Source organism: Nycticebus coucang, chromosome 5 (assembly GCF_027406575.1).
Source record: "Nycticebus coucang isolate mNycCou1 chromosome 5, mNycCou1.pri, whole genome shotgun sequence".
Lineage (NCBI taxonomy): Eukaryota > Metazoa > Chordata > Mammalia > Primates > Lorisidae > Nycticebus > Nycticebus coucang.
The window spans coordinates 64,430,585-64,454,941 of NC_069784.1; the positions used below are offsets into that span (position 1 = coordinate 64,430,585).

At 44.2% G+C, this 24,357-nt stretch overlaps 1 protein-coding gene across 3 annotated transcripts in view; it reads right to left on the bottom strand.

The window, feature by feature from the left end:
* Window positions 1-24,357, bottom strand: part of MDN1 (midasin AAA ATPase 1) — a 170,033-nt gene that overhangs the window by 37,037 nt on the left and 108,639 nt on the right. For all 3 annotated transcript variants that reach the window (XM_053591190.1, XM_053591189.1, XM_053591191.1), the window contains 21 exons: window positions 22,976-23,109; window positions 19,910-20,067; window positions 19,577-19,697; window positions 18,553-18,763; window positions 18,024-18,255; window positions 17,577-17,703; window positions 16,746-16,916; window positions 14,638-14,852; window positions 13,663-14,050; window positions 12,859-12,968; window positions 10,672-11,377; window positions 8,663-8,824; window positions 7,652-7,922; window positions 6,731-6,966; window positions 6,037-6,132; window positions 5,021-5,115; window positions 4,580-4,701; window positions 3,628-3,774; window positions 2,440-2,549; window positions 1,740-1,813; window positions 1,115-1,313 (listed from right to left, as the gene is read on the bottom strand). In XM_053591190.1, the coding sequence (XP_053447165.1) occupies window positions 1,115-1,313; window positions 1,740-1,813; window positions 2,440-2,549; window positions 3,628-3,774; window positions 4,580-4,701; window positions 5,021-5,115; window positions 6,037-6,132; window positions 6,731-6,966; window positions 7,652-7,922; window positions 8,663-8,824; window positions 10,672-11,377; window positions 12,859-12,968; window positions 13,663-14,050; window positions 14,638-14,852; window positions 16,746-16,916; window positions 17,577-17,703; window positions 18,024-18,255; window positions 18,553-18,763; window positions 19,577-19,697; window positions 19,910-20,067; window positions 22,976-23,109 (4,085 nt within the window). The remainder of the gene's footprint in view (window positions 1-1,114; window positions 1,314-1,739; window positions 1,814-2,439; window positions 2,550-3,627; window positions 3,775-4,579; window positions 4,702-5,020; window positions 5,116-6,036; window positions 6,133-6,730; window positions 6,967-7,651; window positions 7,923-8,662; window positions 8,825-10,671; window positions 11,378-12,858; window positions 12,969-13,662; window positions 14,051-14,637; window positions 14,853-16,745; window positions 16,917-17,576; window positions 17,704-18,023; window positions 18,256-18,552; window positions 18,764-19,576; window positions 19,698-19,909; window positions 20,068-22,975; window positions 23,110-24,357) is intronic.

Here is a 24,357-nt window from a genome sequence, read left to right on the forward strand (position 1 = left end):
GAGGAGGCAGGCTGAATTCCTCACTGACCTTCCAACTCAGGGTAAAGTGTCCAGTCAGGGGAATGTCTACATGACCATCCCTGCATGAGGACTAAGCAGTATAGGCGGGCTGGGTCAGGAAAATTAAGGTAGCTTGAAGGGACAAAACTTGCTTCCCCCCTTTCTCTTCTCCCTGTATAAGTCATCTGGCCACTTCAGATGTTCCATTACCCTTTACCCAACCTTCCTGGGGGCTGTACTCTCCCCTCTCATTGCTAACCTGGACTGCTAACTAACTGCTGTGCATTCTTGCACATATACTCCGTTACGGGACCCAACAATAAGACACCTGAGAAGCAGGACAGGTTGCTGTGTTGCTTTCAGGATGCACATGAATCAATGTGAGCCCTTCCAGGCGTTATGCCAAAAGATTGGTGAAAAACGTCTCTTGATTTCTCCAGCACTGTCCCTGGCTGACCACTGTCCCAGGTTGGGGTCCACAAGATGCCCAGCATGTTTTGAACTACTAAAATATTAAAAATAACTCGAGGACTTCCTTTACTCTATGAACCCCTGGTAAGAAGTATAGTAAGAATGCAAAAGTAATTACTCTCCTGATGTGTGCTCCCCAATCCCACAGCTCCCCACACCCGAACACATGAAGCAGGAGGAACACCCATCCCATAAAGACCTGCCACCTCAAGATCTCTATCACTGTTCAATTTTCAGGAATTTTGCAAGTTACATCTTAACTGTTGATGCTTGAAACCGGGAACAGCACAATACACCTGGCAGCTGCTAGGGACCAGCGCCCCATTGCACACCTTGTCCCCAGCTCGGCGGCTGTCCCGTGTGGAAGCCTACAGTCAGCTCCAATGGTACATTCTTAAACTGATGCTGCAAGTCTTCCCTCGTACGTAGATGAAATGTTCACATGTGAATGCAACTGTTATCCCCCACAGACTCATGTTAAATGTTTAACAGCAATATCAACATTTTTTGCCTTATTCTGCAGTGGTGTCAGACAAACAAATACTTAACTTGCAGAAAACAACACTGTAAAAGCACTTCATTGTCTGGTACCAAGGACACCCTTGCACAAAACACATGTTACAAGCAGTCTGAGAACTCATACCTGTCCAGCTGCTGGCCGGGCTAACAGGGTCTCCCTCAACGCCCTGTTCAGACTCTGAATGGAAGACGCCTGACTCAAAGCTGCCTCTGTGGGCCTGGGCAGAAAGTCAGGCTGTTCCTCCTTGTCACTTTCCACCAGGGATGACTGACAGGGTTCATTGAGGACAGTTTCAAATTTCTTCATGAACTTAAAGAGGGTCCTGACCCCAGGTATTGACAGAGATAAGAAGAAAACGTTGGATTGGAAAGTGAAGAAACTTTAAATACATTACAAGGCACACACATATAACTTAATAACCTGTACCTTTTGTACACACTGAACTACATAGACAGTCATAATCATTCTGTTTTTTAGAGATGGTATGGCAGATTTTGTCATCCCCTTTATTAGAGTAAGGGTGGGATTACTTTGCTCTAGAAAGTGGCATAGACTTGAGATGTTGCCTGCATAGTCTCAGGCACACCGATTCTTCCTGCAGAGAGACTTTGCTCTGGGGGCAGGGGCGGTGCTAGAATACCATGTCAAAACAATCCTGTGGGGTCCTCCCTACAAGTTCGAGGTACTTGTGTTAAGTTAGTCTATACTAACTATACAGTCTTGCTCCCTCGTTTCAAAAGATGTTTACCTGTGTGTCTTTTCCACAGATTGTTTAATGGACCAGAAGCTGACGTCATTCCACTTGGATATCTTAACAAATTCCTGTAAGATAAATGAAGCTTGAGAAACAGCTCTATAACACTAGTATCATTCTGGTTCTCTTCCAGATTATGTTTGCCAAAGACCAGAGCCCATTCCATCCCAAACACAGGACTGTGTCATGAGCAAATAAGTAAAAAAAAAAAAAAGGAACCATGTGTTTGATTAGTGTTGCTGTAATCAATGCCACTTGGCACGTACTCCAGCATAGGAGTCACAACGTTAGTCATGTGTCTTGTACCAGGGCTGGCTCCACAACCCCTGAGAACACCAAAAGGAGAGGGCACTCTGTACTCCAGGGCATGCCCGTGGTAGCTAGACCCAGACATGGAGTACCTCTGAGGTGGAGACTAGCTGGGTGAGGCCAGGGGCACACAGACAGGCTTCCATGGCAATCCTCTAGGAAGCCTGCAACAGGCCACTCCACTGGCCCCTCAACACACTTGGCCAGGTCAGCAATGGAGCCCATGTCATCAAATGTACATCCTGCCATCCCACTTGCTGCAATGCTCACCTCTGTTCCTCTTAGCCCCTGCCTCAATGTTAAATGGATAACAGAACAGAACTAAACAGAAAGAATTTGCTGATTTTGTTCTCCCAAGAGTGAACTTGACAGCTGTTTATCTTACTTTAAGTTCTTTTTCTATGGGGGAACGAAGTTCCACAATTTTGGTCTGGACCCGGTGAAAGAATTGCTTGTAATAATGGTACAAATTCCATAGAACACTGCAAAGTGAATCTGGAAGAAATGAAAAGGAAACAAAACGCCACACTTGCTACATGCACTGCTGGGGCCACCTGTGGGTTTCACTTTTCAGTGAAGCCCCTTTCTCCTCCCTCTTCACATGAGAACACTACATCCCACAGGCTGGCTCTGCAGGGGGCCTGCGGAGGGCAGCAGTTCCCAGAGATACAGGCTGACAACACACCCCTGCTTTTCAGACGTTTTCTTTATAATTTTGTTCTTTTTTTTGGGAGACCAAGTCTCACTGTGTTGCTCTGGGTATGGTACTGTGGTATCATAGTTGATAGCAACCTCAAACTCCTGGGCTTGAGCAATCCTCTTGTTGCAGGCTCCTGAGAAGCTGGGACTACAGACACTAGCTACAACACCTGGCTAGTTTTTCTACTTTTGGTAGCAGTGGGGTCTCACTCTTGCTCTGGCTAGTCTTGAATTCCTGAACTCAGGCAATCCACCCACTTTGGCCTCTCAGAGTGGCAGGATCACAGGTGTGAGCCACTGTGCCCAGCTCCACACTTCTGTTCTTGAAGATGATACACTGAGAGGTTCTGCTAATAAGACAATACAAAACTCTTCCTCTGAATCCTACTGTAAATTCAGCAGAAATTGAGCCTGTTTTCAAAGATGGCAAATTAAGCAGTTCCCCTCAAATATTCACTCACATCTACACCCATTCTCCAGTGACATTTGTGTCCAGATGGCTGTGGCTAGAGGTCATCATTGGACGCAGGCAGTGTTATGTGCAGCGCCATGAAATATGGTGAAGTTCTCACTAGATCATGAAGCTAATTACAGCCTGATGGGCAGCAGCTTAGCTGGACGCTTACAGTGTCTAGACAGAAATGTGCTGCCTGACACTCCAGGTCCCGACACCTTTATCTGCAATTCACTTCTGCCAGAGTTCATTAGTCAGTGCTCCAACTACAATCAGTCTGCACTTTGCTCTGAATGTTAACGATGACTAAAACGTACCTTGGTCAAAACCTCGTGTGCAACAAGATACTTGTCTCATTTGGAGACTTCAAAGCCTAACCCACTTTAACAGTATAGTATAAAAGTAAAAAGAAATCCTCACCCTTTCCTTCAACTTGTGGCATTAGCAAAACATGACAATGGAAAACCAGTAACATCTGGAGTCGCACGTGGAACTCTCCCAGTGAGGATCCTTCAATAAATGCTTGTAGCGTGCTGACCAGCAACATCAAGGTCATCTGTTTGTCATCTTCAGAGATTCAAAGAAGAAAATACCTATTTGTTCTTTCAACCATCACTCCCTATTTCTAATGCAGTCCACTGCAGGACACGCTGAGGGCAGGCCATCGGGAGAGGCTGAGAATAAAGTGAAACTTTCCAGCAAGGACCACAGATGTTCTAAGTGTATGTAAATAAAAGTCACAGATACACACAGGGCATGTGTTAAATGCACTCACAGCAAATTTTGAAACTGAATTATAAGTTGCCTGCCATATGAAATGGAACACTTTTACCTCAAGCATGCTACCTAACAAAGGGCAACTTTATTTTGTTGGACCGATCCCCTTTTCACTGAAAATACTTGATCTTACAGTAAAGTGCACAGATCCACACTGTCCCAAATACACTAAAAAGTTTTCTAATAAAGTGACTGAGCATATGTTTTTAAAACTAAATTAATTAGAATAATTGAGTATTTAGTTGCACCAGTTACATTTCAAGTTGCTTGGTAAGCTACCACCCGAGGCCCATCGTTTCAAGTAATCTCTCTGGCTTCCTGAGCACAGCGTGGACTGGAGTTTTATTTTGACTTGTATCATGGGCCCAGACTAAGAAAACATTGTCATATGACTGGTTCTCTGAACTTTGGACACGTCCCTTAACCCCTTCCAACTTTTGTTGTTACTCTCTCAGGAGGAAAAGAGCTGTCTTGGCTGCTCTCTCAGAAGTACCATGAAGTCAAGCGCTGCCTCCCATGTGAAGGCAGCAGGGAAAGAAGTGGTGCCGGCAGACCTACACCCTCCCACGTGGCAGATGGCACATCCCGGGCTTACCTTCCTGTTCCTCCGTTTGCTCCTGCATGTGCTTCTCCAGCATCTGGTAGATGGAGAACCAGTGCTTGGTGGATTTCTCAGTGTGGCGCTTCATGGTATTATCCAAACTCATGGACCAGCAGCTGAAACATGAGAAAAACAGCCAAGGAGGCACTTTCAGAAACACGTCTGAAACATGTGACACCACAGAAACAGAAGCCAAGTGCTCCCTATGTTCTCCTCCCCAGTGGAGACGAGAAGCCACGCCATGCGGTGTATAGTGTGTGCACACGTGGTGCTGTCTGGCCTGTATCAATGTCACTTTAATGCCTTGACATGGGCCAGACAGATTAATGACGGAAAAGCACATTCTGTGACTATCACACCAAATAAGCCATGAAGAAACTCACACTACCACAAAAGTCTGCACAACCTGAAGTCAGGAGGGGGAGAGTCACTTACTTCAGCTCCAGTTTTCGCCACCGAATGATCATCTGACTGACCAAATCAAGATGTTTCCGCAGAGACAAGGTTCGGCTTGCATTCTCCTCCCAATCCTAAAGAAATATAGATCAAGTTGACTATGGCCATTATTCAATCCCTTCATCACCTCTTCCCTCAATAACACCTTAAAGACTGTTCTTGAGTGACGACTACTGGGCCCTTAAACAAATTTTACCAGTATCAGAAATGAAATTATAAATAGAATCAGTTTCAAGTTCTTTCAATAATATGATAGAACTCCAGCATGGCAAAGTTCAAAAGCAGGCATAAAGTACAACAGGCTGGAGTCTGAATTCCTGCTGTTAGCTACATGACCTTGACCAAAGTCACATGGCCCCTCTGCCACAGGGAGGCACCAGCCACCTTACAGGCTGTGAGGAGATTAAAGGTACAACATGCACAGGCCCTCAGCCGAGTGAAGGCTTCTGCAGAGCCCTGGAAGAGGGAGCCCTCATTATTGGTGGAATCTGCACCCCACTCTCAGAAGATAAGGCAGTTCACCAGTACTGCCAGGGCACAGCCTTACACTGGCCTCACTCTTGCCAGAAAAAGCAAGGATGCTTATCTTTTCCCAACCCAAACTGTGAAGTGGTATGCCTCTAATGACAAAAGTGTCACAAGATAAAGCTTTTGTCAATTGGCTAAAAACTAAAACAAAACAAAAACTAAGGGGCGGCGCCTGTGGCTCAGTCGGTAAGGCGCCGGCCCCATATACCGAGGGTGGCGGGTTCAAACCCGGCCCCAGCTGAACTGCAACCAAAAAATAGCCGGGCATTGTGGCGGGCGCCTGTAGTCCCAGCTACTTGGGAGGCTGAGGCAAGAGAATCGCTTAAGCCCAGGAGTTGGAGGTTGCTGTGAGCTGTGTGATGCCATGGCACTCTACCGAGGGCCATAAAGTGAGACTCTGTCTCTACAAAAAAAAAAAAAAAACAAAAAAAAAACAAAAACTAAAACAAAACAATTTGTTTTCTCACCTGTGCCTTTGTTAGAAGTATCTCTAAGCCATTCAGGAACTTGGAGATGGGACTGGAAAGTGGGAAACTACGAATTCTGTCCATTACAACCAGAAGCTACAAAACAAAAAAGTCCGTATCTCAGTAGGAATATGGGTAAGTCAAAGCCACAGTGTACGGAGAGGCCTGACCAGGAGTTTTACTCGAATTTTCCATTTCAAAAGCATTTCTGAAAACTGTAAATGAAAACTTCCAGGGCTATGGATCCTGACCTTTATCAGCTGCCTTACTCTGGAAATAAGATCGAATCTGATAATTATTCTTATTATTCTCTGCAGTAAGAGTTATAAAACAGGCTGATGACCACAGAGTGGTATCTGAGTTAAAACTGCCAATCTTAAGTCCCACTTCTAGCACATTTAAGAAGATTAAGAAGCTCTTGGTAGCATGTGTCTAAATAAATAAAATGATCTGGCAGCATTTTGATATGTGGATGGTAACCCAACAAAATTAAAAAATTCCCCAGACATCTTTTACACGAAGCAGCACGAGACTGGGCTGTTCATCCTGCAGTTAGCAAATAGCAGCTGAGGAATTGTTCTCTAGTCCCGTGTCTGTAAGGACAAATGTGCAAGTATATGCCTCCAGAGATGACGTGAGGCCACAGCCTCAGTGCAGATGAAGTGACCTATGCTGCCTTCTGCCCTCGCCTCACCTGCGTGAGAGCTGGGTGGTCTGGCCAGTCCTTCAGCAACCGACTGACAGTCTCTGAGAAGCCCTGGAGCACAGGCTGACACTGCCGTGCTTCCACCACATTGGGGTGCTGGTAGAAGTCATAAGGCCCATCAGGCTTCACCATGAGGTCTGAGAAAGACTGCCCAAAGAGAGTGTTACGGGACAGGGTGTAGGCCAATAGCTGGCTGCCCAAGAGTCGATCATTCAGCTCAACTCCTGTGAAATTAACAAAGTCATAGTAAGTCAGTCATCTATTAACATGTCATAAAGATCTCAGAACCAGTGAACTAATTGGGACTATTGAAGCACTGTCATTGTCCCCCAAAGCAACCCCAGACTAGAGAAATGTATCCTAACACCACAGAGGCTATGGAAAGCTCTCAAGTTTCTGGGACATACAGAAGAAGTCAGATACTACCTAGCCATAAACAAGCAGTTTTTGTAGCTGTTATGACTTAGTAGAAAAAAAACATAAAGGCACCTTCCTAATCATGTAGAATAATTCATGCAGTCACATAGAAAACTGAATCAAACCAACTGCTATCAAACCATATTCTGTGTGATGCATTTCTCAGTTTTCAGTTGCTCCCATGATTCTATTTCATTTGAAAAGCACTGAGGCTATTAGAGGGAAAGCAGAAATAATCCTGAGGGGAAAAAATGTTAATTCAATTCATATCATTATTTTCTTAATCTCTCATCCCAAAGAATTCAAACAACGAAAATCCATCTTATTGCAGAATTCTAAATCAATTTTTTGTATTAGCTTAAGTTCTTTAAAGAAACTCCATCAATAAGGAATTAAGTGGAAACGGGGAATTCATGATTTCAGCTGTTCCAAGAGTAATTGCATCTGTTTGCCTCAACCTCCCAAGGGTGTAACAACAGTAAAGTACCATACCCATCAAGGGGTAGAAGTGTGTCACAAGAGACGCCCCGGTCTGATAGCAAGACAGGAAGAGGCGGAGGTAATGCTTCACTTCATGAGGAGGCAGCGTCTGCTGGTACCAGAGGGACCGGGCGCAGCCGAGGCACAGCTGCTGGTGTATCAGCATCACCGTCTGCATGCAGCTCTGGGAGATCGCTGCCTCTGGGGCGGCTTCCCCTTCTTGTCTGTCTGAACTTCCTCCGTTCTCTTCCAGGGTGGGTTGTACCAAAATATCTGCAAAGTCCTAAAAATAACATTAGAGCCACTGAACTTTTGAAAATCAGAACCTGGGTTGGGTTTGGTGGGGCACACTGTAGCTCCTGTTACTTGGGAGACTGAGAGAGAATGGCTTGAGTTCAGGAGTTGGAGGCTGAGGCTCAGTACCCATAGCATAGTGGTTATGGCACTGGCCACAAACACTGAGGTTGGCAGGTTTGAATCCGGCCCAGGCCAGGTAAATAACAATGACAACTGCAACAAAAAAATAGCCCGCCGTTGTGGCAGGCGCCTGTAGTCCCAGGTACATGGGAGGCTGAGGCAAGAGAATCACTTGAGCACAAGAGTTTGACATTGCTGTGAGCTGTGACGCTACAGCACTCTACTGACAGCAACATAGTAAGACTCTATCTCAAAAAAAAAAAAAGAGTTGGAGATTGCTGTGAGCTGTGATGATGCCCCAGCACTCTAACCTGCGAAACAGAGCAAGATTCTGAGGCAATGAGAGGAGAAAGGAGAGGGGAGGGAGGAGGAGAAAAGGTAAAAGAGAAGGGGGAAAGAAGAAAGGGAAAGGGAAGGAAAGAAATCAGAATCTGCTCCTGATCAGCCTAAAAGAAGAGTAAAAAAGGAATGTGAATAATTGAGAAAATGAAGTAAGTTTTATATATGCATTTAAGGTATAGTAAGAAGACTACGCAGCTGTTCGGAGGGAAAGAATGTGGCCTCAGTGAACTCAATCCAGAACAAACAGGGTCACCAGCGCTCTACCTTCTCGTGCAGTGGGAACTGCTTTCTGAACTCCCGCTCCTCCTCCTCCTCCTCACTCAGGGCTGTCCGGGAGCCCCTGCTCCTGTATCTGTACAGGCTGCTTTCCTGCTCGGCCTTCTCTTGGGCGATGCGCTCCTGCTCGTCCCACTCGTTGATGATTTCCTGGAAAGTCACACACAGATGGAAGCTGAGTGGCCTTTGCTGAGGCACTCTCACCCAAAAAAGGTAAATTTTGCTCTTCTCATGAAAAGGAAGTACCACGGCTCAAAACTAATAAAAAGCGACATCCAAGAAATTAAACTGCATATGAGAGCAAATGGTTTTGTTTCCACATTGTGTATCTTTAGGACTCACAGTTTGGAAATTCCCCCTTGCTGTGTTGTAATTTCAAAGGTGTAAAAACTTGCCACAGTACAGTTCTTGGGAACATCCTGTCAGGAGCTAACAGCGTGTGGGTTAGAGATATGGGTGAATGACTGGGGCCAGGGACAGAAGTAGCTTAGGCTGACATTCAGAAAGTCTGCTGACAGCATCCGGATTTCTCAGACCTGCAGTGCTGCACATAGCGCAGAGTTGGAAACAACCTGAGGGTTTAAACTGAATATTCACCAACAAGACTGCCCAGAGCCAACACTCCTGAGTCAACAGCCTGGACTCCCGTGACATGCCCCCTCCGCGCCCCGTCCTACCACAGCACTGGCTGTGATCTGTTCTAGCAATTATTAATTAACATCTGCTGGGCAAGTAAAGTATAGAATGCGACCCAGGGAGAGTCAAGGAAGCTAAAGTTCACTCCCTAAGCATTGTACCCGTTTCTTCTGTACCTCTCTGATCTCGTGACTAGATGACATTGTTCTCTTTTGCTATTTCCTATTACTTCCTTGTTCTTTACCTCATGATAAAAAATGATTCTTATCCTATGTTGAGTAATGAGGTTAGAGTTTCTTTCTGTTTATAATTAACTTTTTGTTCCCTGCTATGTTCCCTGACATGTATACATTTTTCATGCTCAATAAAATACCCCTGAGGTTTCCTCCGAGGCAGCACCTCCTTGCTGCTCTGAGCATGTCAAGTTGCTTGCCTCTCCGGGGCTCACCAGTTATTTCACTGCAAATAACTGAGTGTGAGAGTTTTCTTTCCCTGACAGCCCTTTCCCAGCTTATCCATAGTAGCGAGCGACTACAGTGGGACTTGGTACCAAGACAGGCTCATGGTCTACTACGAAGAGGCTGGGATTCCGACTGCATGTTGCTGGCACCTCAAGGAGCAAGCTCAGGAGGTCAGCAAGGAAAACAGCCCCAGAGCTGGTGGTCAAAGTTCCTAATCAGGCAAAACTGACACTGCCTGAATTTTCTAATACCGCTAAGATTTTAAGCCCTTAAATTGGCAAAAAACTGTAAATTAAAGAAACCATCCAATGTTGCTAAAGGTTGAAGAAATAAGAAGTGTGTTAAATCTTTGACCAGCAATGCTGACCTGCAGAACTTATACCTGGAGACAGATATATGTATATATATATATACGTAAATGTTCAATGACAGGAAATTACCTCAACTACTTATGACTATAACATAGAAACTTTGGCAGGCACTGAATATGATGCAGACGGTAACAGGAAAATGAACCACCACATGCTAAGCTTTAACAAGCAGACCAGCAAGCACAGTGACCTCATCTGTGGGTGTGGTGCATTTGTAGAGCCCCAACAGCTTAAAGACATGTCGCAGAGGCCTCGGAGGGGACTGGAATTGACCTCAAACACAGCAATTCTTTTTTCTGTTAAATGTTGGGTCACTAAGCTAAGATTTGTATTTTTTAAAAGGTGCTACTATTTTAAGAAAAAAACTAAAACTGTATACTATTAGAACACATTACTTTAAATGTGTGTGTGTGTGTGGGGGGGGACACAAACAGTAGACTCCCCACTGCCCAACCTCACTGTCCCTACACCCACTGGGCACTCCTCATTTCCCTAGGGCCTTCCTGCCATGTCCTCAGAGACAGCTCACCTGGCACACGTGTCTGAAGAGCTGCAGGGCCCTCTGGTCCAGCTCTCCCTTGCACAGTACATGGGAGCGCAAGTGAAGGAGGGCATTCAGTAGCAGCTGTTCCCGGCTGAGACAGGGCCTTTGGCCCTTGCTATCCAGCTCCTTTCCTCCGGACCACTTGAGGACCAGCTTCCCCAGGCCTCGAAAAACCTCCTCCGACTTCACTGAGCACAGAGTGTCTGCATGAGCGTAGTAGGTGGAGAAGGTGGGGCCCACCGAGGGGAAAGCCAGCAGGGCTGTGGCCAGGGCCTCCAGCCCATCGGCACAGACTGTGCTGCTATACAGCAGGGAGTGGACCTCAGACGCCACCAGCCTCATGCCGTGCTGCAACTGTAAGACGGATGCCTGCAGTGGAGCCACCAGGTCCGGGTATAGGGCATACTCCTCTGCCAATCGCTTCCAGAACTGGTGGTGCGACTGCTGCCAAGCGGCCTCCTCCTTCAGAAGGCTCTGCACTACTTGGGCAGATGGCGGCCCATCCACATGCAGAGCCTGTAAGAGCCGTGAGAGCAGGTCCTGCACAGCGGTGGCCTTAGCGATGCTGGAGACATAATGATGGATCTCCTGTAGCAGGGACTCATGGGTGGGCGACTGTGGCCTGAAAGCCTGCTTCTTCAACAGGCTGCAGATTACATTCTCCAGCTGACTGATCCTTTGGTGAAGGGACCTAAAGGTAAATAAACAAATATGTAAATTCTGTCAGATGAACAACAGATCTAGATTGGGCCCTCAGTCAGGAAAATATAATGAAGACTCCAGAGAATATGCTAACATACGGGCTCCTGAGAAGTAATATGCTAACACTGGCAGTCACATTAAAAACGAATGACATTATAGCACACTAACTGCATGTCAGACACGGTGATGGGGCTTCAGACACCTATCTCACCCACGCCTTGTGATGGCTTATTGAAGTAGGTAATTACAATCATCTTTATACTGATAGGGACACTGAAGCTTAATAGCATCAAGTGATCAACCCAGTGTCTAAATCCGAAAGCAGAAGGACTGGAACTTAGAACATATTGTACTATCCAGCCTGAGCTTTCTGAGTGCTGACATGACACTCAAATGAAATGCTCACTAGAGCATTTTAGATTCAGAGTTTCAGATTTGGGATGTTCAACTGGCATAATACTGATATTCTAAAATCCAAAAAACTTCCAGTGCCAGGTATTTCAGATAAGCAACCAATTTCAGATAAGCATAGTACTTCCTAAGGCAGAGGTCCTCAAACTTTTTAAATAGGGTGCCAGTTCACTGTCCCTCAGACCATTGGAGGGCCAGACTATAGTTAAAAAAAAAAAAAACTATGAACAAATTCCTATGCACACTGCGCATATCTTATTTTGAATTTTGAAGTAAAAAAACAAAACGGGAACAAATACAATCACACAGCCTCATGTGGCCCGCAGGCCGTAGTTTGAGGACCCCTGTAAGGCAACAGCCCTACAGTCGAACACAGCAGAGAACCACAGGATGAGACACCACACCTTCCTCTGTGTTAAGACTAGGTCTGGCTTCAACCCACTTGGCCAGGTGTGAATTCACAATCGAATACCCTCTGCCTCCCTCCACAGAGCATATCGTTTTCCTGACTATAACCAACGCCTTTTGTTTTTTGAGATACAGTCTCATTTGTCACCCTCAGTAGAGTGCCATGGCATCATAGCTCATAGCAACCTCAAACTCTTGGGCTCAAGAGATTCTCTTGCCCTCAGCCTCTCAAGTAGCTGAGACTATAAGCACCTGCCTCAACACCCAGCTATTTTTAGAGACAGGGTCTTGCTCTTACTCAGGTTGGTCTCGAACCTGTGAGCTCAAGCAGTCCACCCACCTTGGTCTCCCACAGTGCTGGGATTACAGGCATGAGCCACTGCACCCAGCCTTTGAGCCATAATTGCTAACACAGTTCAAAGGTCTTATTATACCTCTACTAACACTACAACTACATGGCAAACTTCATAAACTCCTTTTCTTTTTTTTTTTATTTTTTTTGTTTGCAGTTTGGCCGGGGCCGGGTTTGAACCGGCCACCCTCGGTATATGGGGCCGGCGCCCTACCGACTGAGCCACAGGCGCCACCCATAAACTCCTTTTCAAAGGAGAGCAATAACCCCCAACACAAACGAGCACTCTGTTTCATCACCTGACGTGAGGATGAGAGTAACTGATGACCTCTTCGTCTCCCAGGTGTCTTCCAGTCTGCAGCTGGCAGTACAGAGCCTGGGTCTTCCACTCACACTGCAGTTGATGTAACTAATGGAAAGGAGAGAGACCGGTCAGCTGTCTTAGCCATGACCATGCAAGCGAGGAAATGATGAGCGGGTAGAGCAAGACGGGAAGAACCCAGGTTCCTAAGTGACCATGGACAGGTAGCTCTGCTCCATTAGCCTAGATGACTCACGTCAGCTGCTAGGTGAAGAAACTATTTCTGCCATTGAACTTTCGGGTCTCCATGCTACAACAGCTCAACCGTCACTCCAATTAATATAATTTTCTTCCTTCAAAATACAATACTAGTATATCACTATTTTAATGTATCAGGTTCCTGAGTTTGGTTGGAGGTTCTTAGAGCAAGGGATAGCACATTATCTGAGTCTACTTGATTCCTAAGCTTCAAGTTCAAAATTCCTAGGTCAGAGGATACTACCAGAAGTTAGTTCAGATAGAGGAAGTCTGGGAAGAGCAGAATACCCCTGTCTCTCTGACAGCACTTTAGGACACATACATGTCAGAACCTTATGAAAGGCCCCTTCATAAGAACCCAGAACCTAAGCCTCATCAGAGGAACTCTCGAAGAGGAAAACACAGTGCTGGGAGGTGACAGGCAGCTCATGAGTATCATCCTTTTGATGATCTGGGCACACATAAGGGAGTAAAAGGAGTGACACATCCAGCAAATCCAGCAAGTCAGAGAAGATGCCCATGCGCCAGCTCTTGCCTCCCATACCTCTTCCTTGGAGTACACAAGCTTGTATTTCCTCTTTGTGGCAGGGTCGAAGCGGGCCTGAGGAAGCCAGGTCTGAATCTGGAGCAAGCCGAGGCTCACCCAGAGGCTCCCTCGTTGGGCTGGCTCCGGCAGGTTCCTCTTACTCTCTGCTTCCCCACAAAAGTGGTGCAGGGAGGTGAGCAAAAGGCAGAGCATTTCCTTGGGCAGCACCTCCTGACTGGCCATGTCCCCAAGAGCCTGGCCCACAGCCTGGAAGGCCTGGCTATCGCCAAGAAGCAGCTGCTCACAGCTCTGCACGTAATCCTGCCGCTGGAGCTCTGGAAGCAGCTCTGTGAGGGCCGCCAGGTGTCGGCACAGCACCAGGCCCTGCAGCCGGGAGTCCGTGCGCCTGTGGGGGAGGTGGGGGGTGGCACAGAGCACATGAGGGCCCACACTGCAGAAACGGCATTCCTTCTCATATACCATTGCCACTCTGTCCAGAAAGGACAGCTGCAAAGCACTGTCAGTACCTGGAAATAAACTACTGCTCTCATAACTTTGTTTTCTGAGATAGGGTCTTGCTGGAGTGCAGTGGGATAATATAACTCACAGCAGCCTTGAACTCCTGGCCTCAAGAAAGCCTCCTGAGTAGACAAGACAATAGGTGCACACTACCACACCTTGTAGAGACAAGGTCTTGCTATGTTGCCCAGGCCCATCTCCGAACTCTGGCCTCAGGTGATTCACCGACCTTGGCCTCTCCAAGTACTGGGATTACAGGTGCAAACCACAACACTCAGCCTTTATGTTTTAAGTGGTTAACTAAGTATCACCCTCTTGATCACAATCTGCTTAAAACTGATATAGGAACCAGCAAGCTCATGGGAGCCTAAAAACATGCTGATACAGGCAACAGATACCCTTCACCCACCAGAACTAGCCTGTACACGCTCTGACTGGTCCCTGCTACCAGTCTGCTCCCAGGGGAGAGAATACCTGAACTCTGCCACTGAAGGGACAGCCATGTTGGTCCAAAGCACTGAGTTGATGTCCTGCAGCTGCTGGCTTCTCTCAACCCACTCTCCCAGGGTGACGTGGGAGGAGGACAAGATAGGGAGCCCGTTTACATCCCAGGTGCTTGATCTGCAGTTGCTGGTCATGACTTCAAAGCAGCACTTAGAGAGTATGGGTCTACTGAAGCTGCCAGGGCCCTGATGGGTAAAGAGAAGAACCAAGTAACTTTTAAAAAGTAAATGATTCCAACAAGTAGTACTAGGACATTTAGAAAGTAGCAGCAATAGAAAAAGAAGGTCCAGCATGCTTGGAATAGGGAAGCACCAGGCAGAGCTGGTATGAGAGGAGCAGAAGGCTCAGGTGACAGTGGGCCTCAAGGAATGAGGAACAATGGGTACGACGAAACCCCTTAAACCTGAGGACCAGGGAGACCATTTGTGCAGAAGAGAAAGTGTCACACTGAAGGAAGACGAGAGTTGGATAGAGGGAAAGGAGTGACAAGACAAACTTAAGAGCCAGGGACACACTCTGTCAAGCCTGTGCTCCTTGGACTATTAATCTGGGCCACAGTAACAGTGCCCACACAAAGGACTAGGTGGCCAAATACATATGACAGGCAAATCTACATACCCCACACAGTGCTTAGGGAGCCACACGTTTAAAGGCTCTGAGAGTTATTTTACCATAAAGAAAGCCATTTTGATAGAGCACCAGAACAGAATAGAGTCCAAATAAATCCATAAACACTTGTGGGAATAAGGTATACGAGGAAAGTGGCATTTCAAATGAGAGTAGAATGAATTAAATTCTAATTTAATAAACTACCCACTGAAATACACAGCAGATGGACAAAGATTAACACAAGGACAGTCACTGCAGCCATGCTTCTTACGCGGCAGGGCAAGAAGCCTCAACATTTATCACTAAAAAAGTGATTAAATTCTGACACATCATTGCTATGGAATATCTTAAAAAGAATAAGCTAGAATGACATGTACACACTGTCATGACATATTTAGGGACTTACTTAAGTCTACATATGTATGTAATAAAAAATGTAATTAGAAGGATACAGAGCAGACTATTTCCAACGAATTCTATATTATACATACACATGGTTCTATACTGTTTAAATTTGTTATAATTAGAAAAAAAAAAATTGGGGGCGGCGCCTGTGGCTCAGTGAGTAGGGCGCCGGCCCCATATGCCGAGGGTGGCGGGTTCGGACCCAGCCCCGGCCAAACTGCAACAGAAAAATAGCCGGGCGTTGTGGTGGGTGCCTGTAGTTCCAGCTGCTCAGGAGGCTGAGGCAAGAGAATTGCGTAAGCCCAAGAGTTAGAGGTTGCTGTGAGCCGTGTGACACCACGGCACTCTACTGAGGGCGGTACAATGAGACTGTCTCTACCAAAAAAAAAAAAAAAAAGAAAAAAAAAATTTTATATACACATATTGTACCTTTTTTTTTTTTTTGCAGTTTTTGGCCGAGGCTGGGTTTGAACCCACCACCTCCGGCATATGGGGCGGGCGCCCTATTCCTTTGAGCCACAGGTGCCACCCGAAAAAAAATTTTTTTTTTTTTTTTTTTTTTTTTGTAGAGACAGAGTCTCACTTTATGGCCCTCAGTAGAGTGCCATGGCATCACACAGCTCACAGCAACCTCCAACTCCTGGGCTTAAACGATTCTCTTGCCTCAGCCTCCCAAGTAGCTGGGACTACAGGCGCCCGCCACAACGCCCAGCTATTTTTTTTTTTTGGTTGCAGTTCAGCCGGGGCCGGGTTTGAACCCGCCACCCTCGGTATATGGGGCTGGTGCCTTACCGACTGAGCCACAGGCGCCGCCCCGAAAAAAATTTTTAACTACAAAAATTTGAAGACTTTTTAAATGAAACATTTTTACTTATCTCACATATCAATGAAAGATGAAACACCTTTACTGACAGTATACATACTAAGATGCTAAAAAAAAGAAAGTATTGTAATAACCTATTTAGTCATTACTCTATGCTGGGAATAAATGTTTACTGTTAGATCTAACAAGAAAGTATTTTCTTTCTGTCATAACACATTTTTATGACTTTAGGCTGACAAACCTTCATTGCAGAATCCCAAAGGGAGTTAAGCACCTCTCTCTGCTGCAGACCAGGCAGAGGGGGCCACGTTAGCCAGTACTCTGGATTTGTGGTCACAGTACTGCTCCAGAAAGACATAAACGTGGAAGTAAATAACTCAGACCAGTGAGAAACAATTTCTTCAGAAGACACCTAGAAATAACGAAATAATTAGAGTAAGCGAATATGTGTCTATAAATCACATTCTCAGGCCTCTTCTAAGGCCCATCTAAAACTAACATGAGTTTAAAGGTACTAGTCCTAATTTTCCTGATCCTGTCACCTAGGTCATCTTAGTCAAGGCACATAACCTGTTTATAATGTGATAAAACTATGATAAGCTTTTATGAGGTTGTATGAAAAAGTCTAAGTTAAATAATTTACACCATTATAATACCAGCAAAAGACCATAAAAAATTTTAATATTGTAATAATGAAATAATATTAACCAGTGTTTTATAGTATTCAATGGTCATTTAAGGGGAAGAGTAAAAACACTATCATAATACAGGGAGTTCCTGAGTTACAAACATCTGACTTACATAAAATTTGCAATTACTAATGCAGGCTATTACAGGTAATGTACCTGTTCCAACTTACATACAAATTAAACTTTTCGTAACCTGGAGACTGCTGTATATTTCTGATAATTTTCAAAAAGCAAATATCCTCATTGGCAGTAATTCAGGTAAGAGTGGGATTTGCAGTATGGAATTCCAAGAATAAATAAAATGTGCAACCCACTCTGTCACAGCAAATCTAATTGATTCATGATGTAAATAAGGCTTATTTCTTTCCGATTTTGGTTTTTACCTTCTGGTGATACAGCAAGGACCAAAGGTCTCGAAGCTCTTGGGGAGCAACTGGTGTGTGCTTAAGACAAAATGTGACATGATGACTTATCTCCTCGTCTACGTGGGGTTGCTGATTTTTGCTGACCCTGTTCCAAAGATAAACAGGAAGAAGATGGGGTGTCGACTCTCAATGAGCTGTTAGAAAACTGCTGCATCAGGGAAGGTGGAACACATGGAGTGCACGGTGCATTGATATGAAAACAGAATAACCCCAGTGACCAAACGCCTAGTAATTTTTCAAAACTGGCGCAGGGTTCTCAGGAAGGTTTGGCTTTTGAAGTGATCTCCCTCTGCTTCAGCAATCGCTCCTCTCAAGATAAGTCTGTGTCTTGGCACACATAAAGCATACACAAAACGACAAGAAAAAAATGTTCCCACAAAGAAATACCGTAAAAGAATGGCTTACCTTCTCAGACAAACTTGCGCCATGAAATCGGCTGTTATTTTGTACTGCCATAGCATAGCCAGGTACTCCGTGACAGGCCACAGATGAACACTCCTGGTGAGCTGGATTAAGGAGGTAAAGCCTGGCTGGCATGTGAAGGAAGTTTCACCATGCTTTTGCTCCAGACCACCAAGTGAAAGCCCTCTGGCTTTTAGTTCTGAACACTGAGCACACACAAGATTCTGTAATTCATCTGGACAGAATGAAAAGTGTTGTGTTAGAGCACAGTGGTCAAGGGCACAAGCTCTGGATGCTTGACAGCCAGTCATGTGACTGTGAGATCAATCTGAGTTCACGGGCTAAGCTACTGAACCTGGGCTTTGAGCTTCTTATCTGTTAAATGATAATAACTGTAGGACTCTTAATGATAAAATTAAAAATGTATGTAAGTTGACCATATGCCTGACACTTATTAGCGGTTCTTATACTACATTTGCAAAAAGAAAAATCTAATTGGCTGTAGGGACGAAGATATCCTAGGATATATTACCTAGGTTGACACCTTCCAGAATATTAGCTCTATGGATCAATCCCCAGGCCTGTAGAAGACTTTTCTTTAATGTCCACTCAGAAGCAACCACTTGGAGACGACAAACATCTTCTTGCCATCCACTCTCCCCAAGAGCAGGTGTCCACTCCCTGATGGCAAGCACTCTGCTCAGGACCTTCAATTGTGAGAAGCAATCCACCACCATCTGGTTCTGAAATAATAAAACCCAGAGAAACTACTACAGAGGAAACACTTGGTTCTTTTTACCAGCCTAAACATGTCTGAGAAGAAATTTAAGATATTTTCTTAATGCTTCTAGAAAACAAAGGATTTGTTTACTTCTGTTCCTCTCAGGAAATTTTTACAGTAATAAGGTTAAAACTCTACTCAGCCCTTAATAGTCTCAGGAGTGAGTAAAATGATAACTGTATTCATGGAATGCTGTCTCCCCTCCACATCCACAGATTCAACCCAAATGCACACTGGAAATATTTGCTGACAGAAACCAATGGTTAAGTCTGTCTTGAAAGCAATTTCTTATTATTATTACCTAATCCATACAGTATAACAACTATTCACACTGATACACAATTTATATTACGTGTAATTTCATTTCCAAGAAACAGTCGACAGCTCCTTTCTGATTCAACTTGTTCAGCTTATTGGTGTTGCTGGGAGGACTTCGTTTATTTCCATACCTACAGACTTTTTCTTAATTTTTGTATATCTCAAAACTTTTGTAATGGCTCACAAATCAAGTATCATGAATAATCTAGAGATGGTTTAAAGGTACAGGAGGATGTGCACAGGCTGTACACACACCCTGTGACATTTTACATAAACGCCTGGAGCATCCTTGGCTCTTGGAATCTGAGGGAGGTCCTAAAATGAATGTCCCACAGGGACCAAGGGATAGCTCAGCTTTGCAGACAAGGATGAGTGTAGTAGAATGTCAGTTCCCACGTTCCACAAGAACCTCAAAAGAAGTCATCAAATCTTATTTACTACATGCTTCCGGACGTACCTTGAAAGGAAATGGTCGTCCCAGGAACTTCTGCAACTTCTTTATACCAGGGAAGCCACCAGTCAGGTTCTCTAGACAATGCTGAATATGTTCTGAGACAGTCTGCACCTCTTTGTAATATCTTTAAAGGAGAATAAAAGCAGAGAGGAAATAAGGAAGAGGGGAAGCCCTGGACAGTAAGAGAAGTCATCTACATTTTACTTGTTATTTACATTCACCACTATGCCAAGCAAATAAAAGCAAGGTAAGATGTGGTTTCAATTCCAAGCCCTCTCATCTATAACATCATCTTTGTATAGTTACAGACATGATTGCTCTAAACATCAATCTTACTTGTCTTCATGATGCATCAAGAGTCGGGGGATCTGCTGGATCAAATGTTTTAAAACCCAGTGCCAGTGGAGGGCCAGCAGGGCCAGACCTGGGGTGTCCACTTTGACTGTGTCAGCCACAGTCCAAAACCGGTCTCGCCACCTCACAGAACTTAAGATCTAAAAACAAAGTAAACCAAGATTGCTCACAAACATCTCTCAGTAAAACACACACAATGCAGACTTTCATTGTTAATCGTCCTCACAAGCAAAATGAAAGGTCTAAGCCTGGACTGGAATGTTTGGAGGAATATTAAGGCAAACTACTTTTCTACTAGTATGAGAAGTGAAGTTATTAGAGAAAAAGAGGTTACTGACTCCTGTAGTATACATGTCATTTCCTAACAGCCTTTGTCTTACAAGGCAATGCATTATTTATATTCCACCACAAGTGGAGGAGAGCTTGAGGTGTTTTATTTCTTTGCCAATACTTACTACTGTTAGTGATATTAATTGCTCCGGTATTGCTCTGGTCAAGGGTACCTAATTGGGTTTCAATTATATTTCCTTGATAATTAGTAATGTTTTTGTTGCCATTTTTCAAGGTACTAGACATTAACCTATCTTCTGAGAAGCATCTAGTCAAGTCTATTACTCATTTTAAAAACTGGATTGTTGGCTAGGTACAAAGGTTCCTTGAGCCAAAGGCACTATCCCAGGGAGACTTTTTTTTTTTTTTCCTTGTGGTTTTTGGCCGGGGCTGGGTTTGAACCTGCCACCTCTGGCATATGGGACCAGCGCCCTACTCCTTGAGCCACAGGCGCCGCCCGGTACAAAGGTTCCTATGTGCTATAATCCCAGCACTTTAGGAGGCTGAGGCAGGAGGAGACTGCTCAAGGCAGGAGTTCAAGACCAGCAAAACAGCAAGACCCCCACCTCTAAAAGAATTTTTTGTAATTACCTCAGCAAAGTGACAAGCACCTGTCGTTCCAGCTACGTGGGAGACTGAGCAGGAGGATCACTCGAGGCCCAGAGTTCAAGGCTGCAGTGACCAATGACTGTGACACTATACTCCAAGGCTAGGCAACAGGTGACCCTGTCTCTATTTATTTAAAACAAACATTTTCTTAACTGGGCTGTCCTATTACTACTAGTTTGGGTAATTTAATGTGTGTTTTGTAAACAGTTTCTCCCACTATGTCCACACTCTCGTGTGTTTATAAAGGAGTCTATGAAAAAGAACAGAAGTTTCAATTCTGGGCTCGGCGCCCGTAGCTCAGTGGGTAAGGCGCCTGCCACATATACTGAGGCTGGCAGGTTCAAGCCTGGCCTAGGCCTGCTAAACAACAACGATAACTACAACAAAACAAAAATAGCTGTGGGTGTTGTGGTGGGCGCCTGTAGTCTCAGCTACTTGGGAGGCTGAAGCAAGAGAGTCGCTTAAGCCCAAGAGTTTGAGGTTGCTGTGAGCTGTGATGCCACAGAGCTCTATTGAGGGTGACAGAGTGAGACTCTGTCTCAAAAAAAAAAGTAGTTGTAATTCTAATGAAATCCAATTTATCAATATTTTTCCTATTATGAAGAATCCTAACAAATCTTTGCCTATCATTAGATTGTAAAGGTTCCTCCTATGTTTTACTTCCGTTGGCTCACAGCTTTAGCGTCCATATTTAGGTCTCATCCATTTTGAAACAAAGAATTTGACTACTTCCCAGAACTTAAAGAAGAGATTTGTGTGACTTTGAAAGGTATGACTTTTTATTTAGTTATAAAAAGGACAAAATGTACCCAGGTAGTGAACAACATTTCCCAAATTACCAATGCATGAGCTACATACAAACTCACCCAAATTAAAAATCCAAACAAAGTCAAAACTATACCAATGGATTTTAATGTATGACAAGTTGAGTGTTTTGTTTTTTTCCAGATTCCTCACTGCAAATAACCTTTATGAAACTACTTATTACATTTGTGATATGCCATCAAAGAAAAGAGTTCACAATTACATGAAATAACGATGAAAATATTCCTCCTTTTCCAACTTTGTATCTATTGGTCTATTTTTTCCTTACAAACTTCCACCCAAATTGCAAGAGACTGAATATAGAAGCAGAATTAAAAATCCAGCTTTCTTCTCTTAAGCCAGACAGGAAGAAACAGGAATGTAAAACAACCTGCTTCATTTCGGAAAACAGCTTTTTTTTTTATTTGAATTAACATGAAATTGGTCTACTACTATATTTTAAAACATTTATATTTTGGGGATTTAGGTCCTAATATGATAAATATTGACAGATATAACTACATAAACAAAAGCTTTTGGGGGTATCTGATAACTTCTAAGATCATAAAGAAACCCTAAAACCAAAAACTTTAACACTGTCTACTCAATAGTACTAAACTTATTAAAATTATTTGGATTCAAAACTTCATGTAAACAATGACGCCTAAAAGGACTTAAGTGAATTAAAAACTAACGACTAAAATCTAAATGTCAGAAAAGGGATAAATAAACCACAGGAGAACCACTTAAATGAACATTACTCAGCAATAAAAAGAAATGAACTTTGGATACTTGACACCCCAGGGATGCATCACAAAGTAACAGTGCTGACTGCAAGAAGACAAAAAAGTATATATTACATAGTTCCATCCACAGGGAATAAAGCTGGCCTGCATCAACAGCAAGCAGGTCAAGGGTTACTTGGTTAGGGTGGAAGCAGCAGAGAAAAAAGAAAAACAAAAAGGGCATGAAGTAACTTTGGGGGTGATGGATTGGTTCACAATCTCAATTGTGATAAAGGTTTCACAGGTATATATACAAGGTAGGCATAAAGTTCATGTGCAGTTTACTGTTTAACTATTTTAAATTGCACACGAACTTTATGCCCACCCTGTACAAGTCAAAACTCGCATATTTAAATACAAACAGTTTATAATATGTCAGTTATACCTCCACAAAGATTTTAAGTGTGTGTGTATACTTCTCAAATGATACTGGCCATATAGTAACAACAAAGTTAGTCTTTTTGTGCCAAGCAAGACAAGACAAATCTTGTTTAAAATAAAAACAGGTACATTTCCTCACCTCGTTCATACTGGCATCAGACACTGTCCCCTGGGAAGACTGTACCCAGAGCAGGATTAGTGCATCACAAAGTTCAAAAAATGCTGCAAGGTTGACCACAATCTCATGAGGTAGGCTGTGATAGCTCTCCGGATCTTAGAGTTAACATAAATAAGAACATTCCGTCATATTTAAATTAGTTTGTGGACATTTTCTTTCTTTTTTTTTTTTTTTTGTAGAAACAGAGTCTCACTTTGCCGCCCGTAAAGTGCCATGACGTCACACGGCTCACAGCAACCTCCAGCCTTTGGGCCTATGCAATTCTCCTGCCTCAGCCTCCCGAGCAGCTGGGACTACAGGAGCCCGCCACAATGCCTGGCTATTTTTTGGTTGCAGTTTGGCGGAGGCCGGGCTTGAACCCGCCACCCTCGGTATATGGGTACGGTGCCCCATCCACTGAGCCATAGGTGCCACCCAGACATTTTCAAAATAAACTATAATCTGGTCAAATTCGAAAGTTTAAAATCAAAAGCAAATTCAAACTGTTTAGAATCTAGGGCCAGGCACAGTGGCCCACGCTTGCAACCCTAGCACTCTGAGAGGCCGAGGTGGGTGGACTGCCTGAGCTCACAAGTTCAAGACCAACCTGAGCCAGACCCAGACCTTGTCTCTAAAACTAGCCAGGCACTGTGGTAGGCACCTATATTCCCAGCTACATGGGAGGCTGAGGCAAGAGAATCACTTAAGGCTAAGAATTTGAGGTTGCTTTGAGCTGTAACGCCATAGCACCCTACCAAGGGTAACAAAATGAGACACTATCTCAAAAAAACAAAGAAACAGTTTGGAATCTAAAGTCATTTAAAAAATCTCCCCACCCCATTTAGATATTTGCACAGACACAATTTGACACCTTAAGAATGGGACTTAGAATGTAAGTCTACCTATAAAATTCATTTATGTTTCATATACAAATTATACACATAGCCCAGAAGTAATTTTACAAAATATTTTTAACAACATTGCACATAAAACTACATTTTGACTGTATTTTGACTATGAGTCAAAGCATGACATCAGTAGAAAAATTTTCTACTTGTAGCATCATGTCAGCACTGGAAAAACATCAGATTTTGAAGCACTTCAAAGTTCGTATTTTCAGATTAGGGATGCTCAATGTGTCCTATAAAACTTGGCAAATCAGGGCTTGGCGCCTGTAGCTTTAGCAGCTAGAGCGCCAGCCACATACACCAGAGCTGGCAGGTTTGAACCCAGCCCAGGCCTGCCAAACAACAAGGACAACTACAACCAAAAAATAGCCGGGCGTTGTGGTGGGCACCTGTAGTCCCAGCTCCTTGGGAGGCTAAGGCCAAGAGAATCACATAAGCCCAAGAGTTGGAGGTTGC